We start from the raw sequence: 15423 nt of genomic DNA on the forward strand, positions 1-15423 counted from the left end.
AAGACATCTCGAAAGTTTTTTGAGAGGTCTAGTTTTTCAAACACTTTACAACTTTACCAATTTGCATATTTTCTGGACTGTTACTGTATTATGATAAACAGGGATTATCATATATTTTCAGATAATGTTTTCTTAACAATTCAACTTCTATTTGTAACTCTTCCATTTATTTTAATTACTAGCACAGTGTGCAACATTTATTAATCAGCGGAGCCTTTTTAAGTTAAAATACTAAATTAGCTAACCCCATTAACACAGAATACTCCAAACAAGCTGTAATAGGAGAGGTAGTTACTGAGCAAATCGTATTATACATGCGGGTGCTCTAGGGCACAGTTAAGCATGATTACCCTCTTTTGATCCAGTATTCCTCTGCCTCTCCCAGCTAATTTCCAGTGGAAATTTACAAAGTGGTGCCTTCATTTTTCCAGCTTAATTTTTCTAATGAAGTTCTGGTACTTTATAACACTGGGGATGCAGATAATAAGCCTGTGTATAATTAAGAACTTCTAGAATTTGTCTGCAAAAGAGTCCTTTATCACTTTTGCTTTGCAGTAAGAACTAGCTCTCCTTTTGTCCGCTACTTTTTTTTTCAAGCAGCCCTAGTTTTAAAATGTGAACATGGACTCCTCTGTTTCCTGACATCAGAACATAAAAAAGTTTATAGTATAAGTATGTGATTAACATAACTATGAATTTGAACATTTTTTGTGTGTGTGGCACAACTGTGTCTATCGTACAATTTTAGTATAGCCTTGACATTGAAGACAGAGCCCTATGAGTCAAAATACTAGGCATAATGTCTGGCCATCCCCCCTAAATTATAGTGATCTTATGTGACATCTGAAATCCTGATTGTGAAAAACTGATTATAGTTCATAACATGGCTATACACCAACTGTTACTTGAATTTGCCTGTTTGGGTACATAGGTAATTTCTTAAATTAGTACTTCAGTTCATATTCCATTCAACTGGGATTTCCAAGGAAAATCCAATTACATAGACCTAAGAATACAGTTTGGTGGTTGGGACAGGGACAAAGGAGAGAACACAGGGAGATTAAACCCTGCTTTCAGTCTTTGTGTAACCCTGACACCATGACCCTATTAGGTACCATGTAGATAATAGGGGAAGGGAAAACTAGAACAGAAATTCTTACTGACAGTGGATAGTTATAGAGTATCCTTTGGCCCTCCTGAAAAATTAGAGGGGGAGCGGGGAGGAAGAAAGGAGCTAGCATCCTCCAGGTTCTTTCTTCCTCCAATCAAAGTTCCATATTAATTTTTCTGCAGAACCTTCAGACATTATAAGGCCCAGACAACAATTACCTAATATCCTAAGAGGTACTTTAGCAGATTAAAAAATAGGTGTGGTTCTTAAGCTATCATCTATAGGAAGAAAGGTCTGAAAATTGTTTCTTTTCTTGAGATGTAGAAAAAGTTGTAGGAAAAAATCCTCTTGAATTTAGTAATTACATGTACTTTCACATTAACCTTATCTCTCTCATTTGACATTTGAAAATAGGTTTAGATATTGTTATAGGAATTTTTTTTATTCACGTGATTTTAGTCACTTTTTTATATTTTCTCAGGTGTTTATACTTTGATAACTTATTAGTAGAAAATTAATATAGAAGTTAAAAGGCAATTTGGAGATTAGAAATCAGTATTGCTCTGCAAAACATGTGCCAGATGGTATAGTATAGTTTGTGTGGAGCTAATTGTTCATGGTCCTCTTTAGACTGGCAGATAAATTCTGTTTTATCTGAGCTGGAACAAGAAGACAAGAGATAGAATCACTAGTGCATAGACCCTGTTTAGGCAAAATTATAGTAGGGCTGTTCACCCAGGTAGAGCTAAGGTTGTGTCAGCATTTCCACCTTTAATCTTCCCTATAAAGATCATTAAATAAGAATTTGTCTAAAGATCTAAAAATCCAAGAAATTAATTTGCTAAATTTCTTTTTAAAAATTATTATTAAGCCAGTTTATTTTGACACAGAAGACACATGCCCTAGAACAAGAACTAATTAAAGTCTGTTTCCTCAAAAAACAATTGTTATTAAAAATACCTGGTAGAATCTAATAATAAACTCTTCTGACTCATTCATTTTATTCTTTGGGCATTTTTAATAACATGTTCAAATTATCTTTTTGGAAAAGGATTATTTAGACTTTCTTTAAGATCCATTTGGGTACTTTATATTTCTATAGATATAATTCACTTAAAGTTTTCAGTTTTATTGGCATATAGTAAATCATAGTAGTTTCTGATTTTTAAAAAATTTCTACTCCACATGTTATGAGTATACCCTTACTTTTAATCTTGTTTTTTCCTTTTCTTAATTAACTAGTTTATGATTTATCTACTATTTTACATAACATTTTATTGCCTTTTTATATCCAATTTTGTTTTCCTCTCAACTTTGATTTTCAAATTTAATTTTTGCTTGTTTTAGGATTTTTAATTTGTTAATTTCTATTTTTAATCGTGTGCTCATTTGTTAATCTCTTTTTCTTCTTTGTCGATAAAATATTTAGAGCTATGACTTGTCCTCTAAAGAATGTGTTTAAATAAATTTTGATATGTTGTCTCACTGCTATAATTCTTTTCAATATAATTGTTGTTTCTATGAATTCATTATTGATCTACTAATTAATCAGGATATAATTATTTATTTTTTACTTGGGTCTTCATTGTTTACAAATAATTGCTTCATTGATTGTAGTTTTAATTTTTATTACCTATGAAGAATATATTTAATATTTATGCCTTTCTTCACTTATTTCTGGATTTTTATGCATTAGCGCATGATCAGTTTTTGAAAAGGTACTGTCAATATAGAAAAATATATTGTTTGAATAATCATAAAAGACCTGTTGAATCTAATTTTCAAACCTTTAATTCAGATCTATAATTTCCTTCATCTTCATCTTTCTATTAGATTTGTCAAAGTTTCATTCATTCATTCATTTGCTCATTCATTCCTTTGTTCCTTCCTTTTTTCTTTATTTCCTTGCCTAACTCAGCTAAAAGAGTAGTTCAGTTATCTCCCCCTCCCCTAACCCCTGCCATAGCCATCATTTTATGTTGTTAGATAATATCCTCTTCATTTTCAACCATTTACTGGGAAAATAGGGCCTTTTCTGAATGGTCACCTTGCCATCTTCTTTTACAGTGCCCTCCTACCCCCACTAGGAATGACAAGTCTGTCACTCTAGGGAAGATATAGATGGATGGATGGATGGATGGATGGATGGATGGATGGATGGATGGATGGATGGATGGATGGATGGATAGACCTCTCTTTGTTCTCTCAATGCCCTTTAGATAAAAGGAGCCTCAAAACAACTCATGTCTTCTCCACCACATATAAATTCCCATTTGTCACTTAGTCTATTCATGCTTATTAACTTTTTTCATTCTTATTAAAATATTTGTTGAATTTGCTTATCAAAGGCCCTGACTCTTGTTTTATTTGAAAGAATGATAATTGATTCTGTTGAGATGTCTAACTATATCTATATCTATATCTATATCTATATCTATATCTATGTCTATGTCTATGTCTACATCTATACATTTATATCTAGATATATTCTGTGCCCTCTATTCTGAATCTATATTGTATGTATTTAGTTATTGTTATGTTGTCTTCCCCATTAGGATGTCAGCTACCAGAGAGCAATGACTCTTTTTTCCCCCTTTGTACTTCCAGAACCTAGCATAGTGCCTGGTACATAATAAATGCTAAATAAATATTTGTTGATGGACAGAAAAGAGTATGTTTTGCTTTGTTGAATATGTAATTTGGGGGGTAAAAGTCAATTTTCTTAACTTTTTGATATGGCATATTATAGCAATGTCTTTTACTTTTTATCACTGATGAGTAGTCATGTCATTCATAATGTTGTTTCTGATAGTTGAGATGCTTCACTCAGTTTTTTACAAAAGTGTTTCTTTGATAATGAAACTATAGAACTTGGAGACTAAATTAATGAGCAATTAAATATAATGTTTTCTATATATGGCATGCCCATGCTAACATTTGAGTTGTGTTACCTTAAATAGGGGTCTCTGGCACCAGGGCGGCCTCTTCATTCACTCCATTGTGAACACATGTTCTCAAAGAGCCTCGAGACAGGCAGAATAATCTAGTTTGCTAGGCCATTCAGTTCCTTACGTGCCCAAATTTGCTCTCCAATTCCAGGCCAAAGTGGAGATCTAGGAAAAGCAGTGAAGTAACACATCATTTGGGTATTAGTGAGTATTCCATTAGTGGCCTACATACTATATTTAAAACTTTGCATTTGAGTTAAGTGTGGCTACTTCTGAATTCCATCAATTCCCTGAACCTAACTTAATCTTATCTAGCTCTGTCTTCAAGGTCATTGGTTTAGTTTTGAAGAATCTTTAAGAATTCTAGTTTTATTATCTTTTAATGTGATTCTGATATCTGTTTTATCTCCACATTTTGTTGGGTTTTGATTTTGCTATTCTATCTTTCCATAGTATCTACTTCTTTGGATTTTCCACTCTTCTTAGTCCATTACCTTATTTATCGCCTTTAAATGCTGTTTAAGAGCTCTAATATCCATATTTATATCTTCCTTTAATTGTTTATTGAATTTCTAAACCACTGTGGAAATCTGTATAAATTGTTAAATGTCTTATTTCTTACAATATAGTTGATATCATTGTAGTACTATTTTTATTCCTTTTTAAAGTTTTTTTGATTGTTGTTATGATATTTTGACTTTTTTTTGAGTGGGGCAATGATGTTTAAGCGACTTGCCCAAGGTCACACAGCTAGTAAGTGTCAAGTGGCTGAGGCTGGATTTGAACTCATGTCCTTCTGAATCCAAGGCTGGTGCTTTATCCACTGTGCCACCTAGCTGCCCCCTATTTTTATTCCTTTTGAAGATTTTTCATTTACTTTAATTTTCACAAAATTTTTATTCTTTACATTGGGGCCTCTATTTTTTTTTGCCTGCTAATTTATTTAACCTCCCTATTGTTGTTTTCTGTAAGGTTTACATTGTGTGCAATACTTTCATCTTACCCTCTTTTGATGTTGTTCTTTTACTTTATTTGATATGAAAGAAGGCTGGGTTTAGACACAACCATTCAATTAACCATCCTACTATGAATAGCTTAGTTTTCAAAATTTCACACAGCACCATCATAATTTATGATCTGGTGACCAAGTGTCCATTGCCAAAAGATAAGCAAGAATTAAGAATATAATTCTTATGCCCAACAGGCGATAAAGCTGTGCATACCCTTTGACCCAGCAATACCACTTTTGGGTCTTTTTCCCAAAGAGATCATGGAAGGGCGAAAGGGACCCACATGTACAAAAATATTTATAGTTGCTCTTTATGTGGTGGCAAAGAATTGGAAGTTGAGGGGGTGCCCATCAATTGGGGAATGGCTGGACAAGTTGTGGTATATGAATACAATGGAATACTGTTGTGCTATAAGAAACAATGAGCAGGAGTAGTTCAGAGAAACCTGGAGGGTCTTGCGTGGGCTGATGATGAGTGAGATGAGCAGAACTAGAAGAACATTGTACACAGTAACATCAACAATGAGTGTTGATCTACTGTGATGGACTATATTCTTCTCACCAATGCAATGGCACAGAAGAGTTCCAGGGAACTCGTGAAGGAAGAGGATCTCCAAATCCAGGGAAAAAAAAAAAAAAAGAACTGCGGAGTATAGATGCTAAATGAACCATACTATTTCTTTTGTTTTTGATGCTGTTGTTTTTTTTTCTATTTTGAGGTTTTCCATCATTGCTCTGATTTTTTTCTCTTATAACATGACTAATGCAGAAATAGGATTAATGTTATTATGTGTGTGTATGTATGTATATATATATATATATATATATATATATATATATATATATATATATATATATATATATATATATATAAAACCTATATCAGATTACCTGCTGTCTAGGGGAGGGGGGAGGGAGGGAGAAAAATCAGAAATTGTAAAGCTTGTATAAACAAAGGTTGAGAACTATCTTTACATGTAATGGAAAAAATACTTTACTAATTTAAAAAAAATAAATAATTTTTAAAAAAAGAATATAATTCTTATAATCCTGACCAAAATATATTATCTCCTAAATCTCTCGGGATTATTCGATAAGTATGTCATGTCCCTTCATTTTGGCCCTAAATATCTATACCATAAGTAAAAAAAGAACTACTCTTGTTGAAAGAAATTTGGAGTTTTCTTTGGATGAAATATCAGTATGTAAGGTTTTTAGAAACAAGGAGGTTGTAGATGTAATATTTAAAAACTTTTCTGTTAACATTTTCATGATGTCTATACTTCTGTCTACACATTATTTTTGTTTCTCCCTTTCTCTACATTGTGCATGGTATTAGTTATTATTTAAAGGAGCTTAACAGTGGTCTTATTGAGAGAAAATGATTTATCCTCTTCTGGAACTTACCAGTTTTAACAAGAATGTATTTTAAGATAGATCCCATTTTTCTTTAAGACTTGTCTGGCTGCTACTTGCTTAGGACCTTTAAATGTAAAGTCATTTCTACTATAATGTGATATATGTGTTCTCAAAAAACACTTATTTGCAAAATAGCATAATAAAAACCATAGAGCTTATGGAGAAAATGGGATTAGGGACCCCACACTCAAAAATTTATCTTTGACACATAAAAAGATAAGAACATAATGAAAAGTCATAGTACAGTTTTATACATATTAAAGTAAAGCCCAGAATGATACCACCTTCTGCAGCTTCAACTCCCCTCTGATTAGAGCGCTGGAGTGGGGAAGTACCAAACTCCTCTCAGTGCCTTCCTTTAGAGAAGGTAGAAACTGGGCTCATTTAACTCCATTTTGCACCTTCTGCCCTGTCTGGTTTCAACACCATGAATCAAGATACCTCCTGGTGCCTTAACTCATCCTTCCTCTTTTCTGCCTCTTCTTGTGTGTTGTCTTCTCCTTTCAATTGTAAGCTCCTTGAGGACAGGGATGTTCGTTCTTTTAGTTAAGTGTGTCCCTAGCACTTAACACTGTGCTGGTACATAGTAGGCACTTAATAAATATTGACTGGAATGGATTGAATTAAATGGTAACCAAATACATAAATACTACAATAAACAGTGGCCATGCTGTTGCTTGGCCAGCAGGATTGAATTGTACAAGACAAAATTCAGAATTTCCAGGAGGCCATGGGGGTTGGTGCAAATCAGCCCTTCTCTCCTCACAGCTTCTACTGTACCAGAAGATATACAATAAATATAGCATTTTATCTTGGGAAGGACTTCTTCGCTTGTGGAAGTGGGACTCCAGAAGTGAAGTGATTTTCTGCATTCTTATTGTTTCTCCCAGAAGAAATCACTCAGGAAACACTTCTTAATTCAAGTTTGCTCAAAATATTCCCTAAACATACCAATCACATTAGGACAAATTTATGTTTTCAAAACTTCTATAATAGCAAAATTTACTATATCTAACATATGGTACTTCAGGCGTGAGCAAAATAAAACTGAATCTCTCACCCCCAGTCTATATATGAAGGAAAATGAAATGCTGCAAGTCACTATGAAATAGTAGACACTGTGGCATTATAAAATAGGCCTGATGGCACTATCGTGTGTAGCAGGGTTACTTCTATTGACATGGGAACTCTTCAGCTTGGGAAAACACAAAAAGGAGAAAAAGAGAAACTCCTCTCAGTATCCTTAATTGTGAGGCTACATTATTCATGTAATAAGTATAATCAAGGGTAAACAGTCTTGACCTTGAGTCATGACATTCAACCAACCAGCATTCTCCTCACCATTGCTAAATCAGTGTTTTTATCTGGATTCTTACACAAGAATATGAGTGTTTTGTTCTTTGTCTCAGAACCCACTTACTTGGCCATGAGCCCTTCCCTTGCCTTCCCTTCAAGTTGCTTCTTTTATCTACCTTCCATTGAAGTTATAATTTAAACACATGGTTTAATCGGTTTAGAAAAATGCATAATAAAAGCAGAAGTATTAATCATATGTAACAGACTACATGCTTTATTAATTTTTTGAATTCAGTCTCCTCAAGTCTGAAACACTTTTTAGTCCATAGTCAAATTCTGTTCTTTTTATTTTCTTTGTAGATATATTTATAGTATCTATAGGAATGTAAAACTGTAGATTTAGAGCTAGAAGAGACCATGGATACCTTTGGGTTAAACCTTGCCCTTTTATTTTACAGATGAAGAAATTGAGTCCCAGGGAAGTAAAGTGACTTTCCCAAAGTCACACAGTAAGCATTAGAAGGAGGGTTTGGGGGGCAGCTAGGTGGCACAGTGGATAAAGCACCAGTCCTGGATTCAGGAGGACCTGAATTCAAATCTGACCTCAGACACTTAACACTTACTAGCTGTGTGACCTTGGGCAAGTCACTAAACCTTCATTGCCCCACAAAAAAACAAAACAAAACAAAAAACAAAACAAGAAGGAGGGTTTGAATCCAGGTCCTCCAATTCCAAAGCCTTAGTTCTTTTGATATTATCACACTTAACATTTTTATATATTTCTACTTATTATATCCCTGAGTTTGAAAAAAGGTGTTATAAGAACTTCAGATTTTTTTTTCTATATCATATTGAAGGGAGTGTAAAATATATTGAAACTATTTCACCAGCCATTTCATTTTAAGAGACCATTCTATATTACAAATAAAAAATAATTGACAGCATTTTGTAGTCCATGTGAACTGCATAGTTAGAAGTATTAAAATGTTGAGAAATGCTAGAAATAAACTCCTCAGCAATTTATTAATTACATACATCATGAAATTCATAATAGGTCTCTTCTTTCTCATGTAATGTTAACAAATTTTACATGCAGATTTTCCAAAAATGACTTGATATATATAATTTATACATTAACAGTTAAGTATCCCTATAAAATATCTTGGGATAAAGGAAATTGATTCATTGATGAGAAGTCTATTTGATTTTGAGATCATGTTTGCACTGGTTAGAACTCATAAGGCAAAATAGTAAAATAATCATTTTCTTAGGTTTTAGGAAAGAGTACAAGTACTGCACTTTTAGCAAATAATTTTGACTAAATTTCTGAAAATGTCTTGTGACTTATTAATTGCTTATTTGATTAAATGAAGCTTCATTGGCTAGTTTGGATTTAATAGTTATATTTACTCCTTTAAGTTTCAAATCCATGGCCAGTCAGACAGACAGAAAGACTAACAGAATAACTGACTGCCTGAATAGTTCCCAAGTTTCTGTCTCCAGGTGCCATATCTGCATGAAATTAAATTTTATAGATTATTATTTCATATATAATGTCTAAGACCCTTCTCTTTTCATTATTCCAAAGTAAACACTTTTTTGCTTTTTGTTTTTTTCTTTCTTCCTCAACAAATGATTCCCAAATTCTCCTTTGCAGTATTTAGAAATATATCCTCTGTCTTCTACTATTTACTCCTCATTTCACTGTGGGAACCTATCCTTCCTCCATCTTTCCTTACCACCTTGGCAATATCATCTTACCCCAACGTTCCTTACACAAATACCACTAGTAGTTTTTACCTTAGATGATTTCCTTGCCTATGTGAAAAAGAAGTTAATTTATCCTATAAATGTACAAAGGATGTTATTTATGATTGCAGTGAGGGGGAGTTGTTTATAAGCTGTGTTCCTTATTAATAAAGTTTGTGATCTTATTGGAATTTGCCCTATTTTTTGCTCCAAGAGGATACAAATTTGGCATGATTCCTATTCCATGTGGCATATAAAGTAAAACTAATCATTGATTTTCTGAAGTGCTCATTTTTCATTTTATTGCCTCTGTAATGCATGCAAAAGGATGTTTACAGGATCCCACAGTCTTATATTATATTGCTTTCAAAAAACCCAGGCCAGCCTCTTTAAAACCATCTATGCAAATGTGCTGACTACTTCCGAATGGCTTCAAATACCTGCCATGGAATTCTCATCACTCACTTTTCTTTCTAACTAGCCTTGAAATGGTGACAAGATGGGGAAAACTTATTTTTGTATAAATGTAAAACCTTTAGCATCCCTAGTTCCTGACAAAAAGCTTAGCTCAGGAGCTCTTTTTTCCTTGATACCTTTTCTGACCTCATCGGCAAATATCCACTCCCTCCTCAAATTTTCTTAGAGCACTTTGTCTGGAATTCTTCTTTGCACCTTTTATGCATTAATGTGTATTTTGCTCTTCTGAGTGTGTGTGTTCATATTCAATTTACCCATAGTAGATAAGGAATTCCTAAGAACATGAACGGTGCCATTTTTCATCTTTATATCTCCAGTTCCTAAAACTATAGTTCCTATATACTAAGTATTTAATAAATGTTTGTTAGACTGAATTGAATTAAAGAAGATAGAGCTGTAATGTCTAAGCTTGTGTTTTAGCTTTCCTCTGTTCCATAGTGATGCTATTTCAGTTGAAAAGAGGGAAAGCAGGGGGCAGTTAGGTGGCACAGTGGATAAAGCACTGGTCTTGGATTCAGGAGGACCTGAGTTCAAATCCAACCTCAGACACTTGACACTTAACTAGCTGTGTGACCCTGGGCAAGTCACTTAACCCTCATTGCCCTGCAAAAAAAAGAAAAGAAAAGAGGGAAAGAAGGCAAAGCAGCCAAGTGAATAGTTTGCCATAGTGTTCTTGCTGGTTCTGGAAGTCTAATGTTCTTGAGTGACTTTCCTTGTGTGTCTGAGTTTATGTTGTCCTGCATTTTAGGATCATACGTCTAGTGCATTAGAGTGTATTTCATCTATCAGGGTCTTAGGAAGAGTAATGGCACATCTACATCATTAATTTGAAGAGAACTTGGGAAAAGCTTCTGCTTGCTGGTCCTGCCATTGAAAATCCTACTGATGATAGTGTCATCTCATCCAGGAACACTGGCCAGCGAGCTGTTCTGAAATTTGCTGCTGCCACTGGTGCTACACCTATTGCTGGACACTTCACCCCAAGCACCTTCACTAACCAGATTCAGGCAGCTTTCAGGGAACCTCGCCTCTTGGTGGTCACTGATCCTTGGGCAGATTATCAGCCTCTGATTGAATCATCATATGTTAACCTCCCAACCATTGCATTGTGTAACACAGATTCCCCACTTTGCTATGTGGACTTTGCCGTTCTATGCAACAACAAGGGAACTCACTCTGTGGGTCTGATGTGGTGGATACTGGCCCATGAAGTCCTACGTATGCGTGGTGCCATCTCCTGTGAACACCCATGGGAAGTGATGCCTGATCTTTACTTCTACAGAGATCCAGAGGAGATTGAGAAGGAAGATCAGGCTGCAGCTGAGAAGGCAGTGACACAGGAGGAATTTCAGGGTGCATGGACTGCCCTCTGCCCCAGCATATACTGCTGCTCAACCAGAGGTGGCTGATTGGTCTGAGGGAGTGCAGGTACTATCTGTGCCCATTCAGCAGTTCCCTACTGAAGACTGGAGTGCTCAGCCTGCTACTGAGGACTGGTCTGTGGCTCCTACTGCTCAGGCCACTGAGTGGGTAGGGACTAACATAGAGTGGTCCTAAATTTTGCCCCAGGTGCTCTAATAGAGAAGGAAAAGATTCTTGAAGGAAAATAAATCTTGATTTCTTAAAAAAAAAAAAGAGAAGAAATGAATACTTGGCCACTGAGCTCCCTTGCAGCTCTCCATCTGTGGTCCTTTCTTGGATAACAGAATTACAGAGACCCCAAAATAATTTTGTAGCTTGGAATAGTAGACCAAACCTAATGGGTTAAAAATTATAGAGTGGTAAACTTAGAGATTTGCACTTGGATTCAAAGAATAAAATGCAACAGTTCAGAATGGGAATATTTTTCTTTTCTTTTCTTTTTTTTTTTTGGCGAGGCAATTGACTTGCCCAAGGTCACACAGCTAGTAAGTGTCAAATGTCTGAGGTCAGATTTAAACTCAGGTCCTCCTGAATCCAGGTTGGGTGCTTTATACACTGTGCCACCTAGCTTTCTCCAGAATACTTTTTTTGGGGGGGGGACAATAAACATTTTTATTTAAAGGATGGAAATACTTGGTAGAAAGTGACCTATGTGATGGAAAAAAACCCTGAGGGTTTTTTAATATACTGTAAGATGAGTAACTGAAATAGTATGGCAAACAAAAAAGTTAACTCAATCATAGGTCACATTAACAGAAGCATTTCACATTTATAACACAAAAGAAGAGGCTTCTATTGTATTTTGCCCTGGTAAGACAAAGTGTGGAATATTGTGTCTAGTTTAATGCCATGTGTTAGGGAGGCCATTGATCAGAAGGATCACATCTAGAGAAGGGTGACTAGGAGAGTGAAAGGCCTATGAGGATGTTTGTTTAAGGAGTAAGGACATATTCTCTCATTGTATATATTAAAATTAAAAGTAATCAGATTTCATCATTCTTTAGAGATGCTGCTTTTTACCTCTAAAGCTTATTTCAAAACATATCTTTAAATATCAAAAAATGATTAATGCATACTTCAGAAGTCTGAATTAGTATTCACTTATAAAATGTGGCAAAATCAAATCAAATTTCATTCACAGGTGGAAAAATCCCCAAGTTGCTAAACTTATCTTCTCAGCCATCTAGTCAAATAATCAAAATGTCTTTTGTGTCCAAATAAAAGAAAAATGCACTATTAAAATTCAATTCAGAAATGATAAAAACTGAATATGGAGCAGCCGGTTCACAGCACCTCCTCTGTATACTCTGGGACATTGGGGCCCCATTAATTTTGTGTGTGCATGTATGTATGTGTATGTATGTGCATGATGTGTATCCCATGTGCAAATTAGCATTTCAAGTACCATAATCTGTCACAAATGAGTCAGCTGACCCAAGAGAACATCCCTTCCTTGTTTCCATAGCTTTGCTTAATTTGAATATCAGCTTTCTGTATGTGTGGATTTGTGTTAAGTTGTGTTGAGCAAGTAGACATTTTCTCAAATATCATTTACAAATATAGGTTGCTCTTAAAATAGTTTCAGAGAGTAAAGAAAACTGGCAGAAAATTTGAAAGAACCATTATTTCTTCCTAAATTTGTTTTCTAAATCTATTTCATATTATACAAATATCATTTGATGCTTGACTTTATCTTGACAAAAATCCTTATGTAGATCAATCAATTTCATAGTAGGCTTTAAATCAGAAAGAAAATCCTAACCTTTCTTAAAAATGAATTCTAAATGTAAAAAAAAAACCAGGATTCTCTCATAAATACAAACACTTAAAGGAATCATTTTAAAGCTTGAATGAGAAATTTTTCTACTAGAAAATGAACCACATAGAGCTTTCAAATGACAATAAATAAAATGTCTAGATTATCATTTAGGGGAAAAATGCAATATGATTTCAGAATATATGTGATCTATTTCATGAAATATGAATATCTCCAAATATTAAATAGTATTGCCTAATAAAAGGGCTAAATAAATCTAACAGATATAGTTCTACTAGTTTATTCTTAGCTTTAGCATATTTTCCTTTAGAATTCAATGATAATCTTCCACGGAATCCTATTTCAATGCTTCATTGCATTATGGACATTGATACTTGTTTCCCAAGGCTACACCAATGAGTGTAATCTGTGCCAGTTTATACAATGCTGGAAAGGCTTTGAAATCAATCTCATCAAGGGCTGAATCCGCTATCCAAAAACAAACCTAGCTATGGGCAACAAAGCTCATCGCCAGGAGCTAGCCCCTAGGTGATGGATATTTTAGCCATGTGAATCCATGAAATAAAGAAAAAAAATTGAAAATCATCTTCAATCTTGAGTGGACCCTTTTCCTTCTACAGTGACATTGGTGGAATAGCAGAAAAAGGAGGAAAGTATATTAAGAAACAGTTTTGTAAATAATAACTTAACTATAGCTACTAAAAATATGAAATCTTTGCCCAACAAGCAACAAACTGACACATCATTGGAAGAACCAAACCATATCAATACTGATATTCTCAGGATAAATGAAACTAAAAGAAAAAGGAAGTGATTATTTAGTCATTCATCAAATATATTGTTGTCATTAGCAACAATTAAGTGCTACTCTTTGTCTTTACCACTATATTGGGTGAGTTTAATACTATATTAAATATATATATATATATATATATATATATATATATATATATATATATATATACTAAACCAATGGTCTACACTGAATAATATGTGTGATCTCTTCCTTTATGCTCATTATAATCTTGGATAAATACTTTAAATAATTGAAGCAGAGCATCTCTTTTAGTTAAATTGTCTACACTGTGGGTATCCATTTTACTTTGGGCTGTCAATTTGAAAACAAGAAAAGTTTTACTCTCATAAAGAATATTCAATAGTTAACACAGTTTTTCATTCAATCCTTCATGATTCCTTAGTGAAGGATCTATGATTTTATTAGCGTTAGAACTTCCAGCGTGCATACTTCTTTTACCAGTGAAGATCACAACCTATCTAAAGAATGTGACTCTGGATCATAGATTTAGTGCTAGAAGGGATGGTAGAAACAATTTAGCCTAACCTCATCCTTTTATAGATGAGAAATTCAAACCCAGAGGGGTGAAAATACTTGCCTCAGGCCAAAGAGGAAGTTCTAATTAGTTGCTTGAGGCATGTAAAGTCTATGTGACTTCCCTAGGTGAGGCAAATAGTGACAGAGGCAGGATTCAAATCTAGGAATTCCTGACTCCAAGCCCAATAAACTTTCCACTATATCATATCTATTCCTTATGTATTTAATAACAAAATTAAATATTTTATCTTTCAGGTTTTTGCCATTTGCTAATTACAATAAGAATGAAAAGTACATCCCAATGGTTCACTCTTCAACCAAGTATAATGGTGTTTCTTATGGACAAAAACAATTCCAAGATGAAGACCCTGAGAAATGGATAAGTAACAAGGTAAGTTAACATTGACAATACAGAAGGGTCTTTTGATTTTGTTCTTGTTTTTTTGGTGAGGCAATTGGGGTTAAGTGACTTGCAAAGGGTCACACAGCTAGTAAGTGTCAAGTATCTGAGGCTGGATTTGAACTCAGGTACTCCTGACTCCAGGGCCAGTGCTCTATCCACTGCGCCACCTAGCTGCCCCCAGAAGGGTCTTTTTAAAGAAAACTCAGGCCACATAATAACTGAAAAATAGTTTTCACACTTCCTGCTTTTATAATACACAATGAGGGAGTCACTCATCCACATTCCTAAATCCAGTGAATGAAATTGTTATTTTCAGTATTGTGGTATTGACCTTAAATTGACATGATTTTCCTTAATTCCCCTTGTGATGAGTGGTGGCAGCATTCTGTGAAAGTTAAAGATGAGCTCTATAAACAAAGAAAAGAAAAATAACAATTTCCTCACATATGGAGATCACACTGGGATCTTCAACATTTTAG

At 34.4% G+C, this 15423-nt stretch overlaps 1 protein-coding gene across 1 annotated transcript in view; it reads left to right on the forward strand.

Moving 5' to 3' along the window:
• Positions 1-15423, forward strand: part of SPATA17 (spermatogenesis associated 17) — a 251839-nt gene that overhangs the window by 190775 nt on the left and 45641 nt on the right. Inside the window, exon 9 of the mRNA XM_044004567.1 lies at positions 14797-14932. Coding sequence (XP_043860502.1) covers positions 14797-14932 — 136 coding nt within the window. The remainder of the gene's footprint in view (positions 1-14796; positions 14933-15423) is intronic.

The sequence above is a fragment of the Dromiciops gliroides genome, chromosome 4 (genome assembly GCF_019393635.1).
Source record: "Dromiciops gliroides isolate mDroGli1 chromosome 4, mDroGli1.pri, whole genome shotgun sequence".
Lineage (NCBI taxonomy): Eukaryota > Metazoa > Chordata > Mammalia > Microbiotheria > Microbiotheriidae > Dromiciops > Dromiciops gliroides.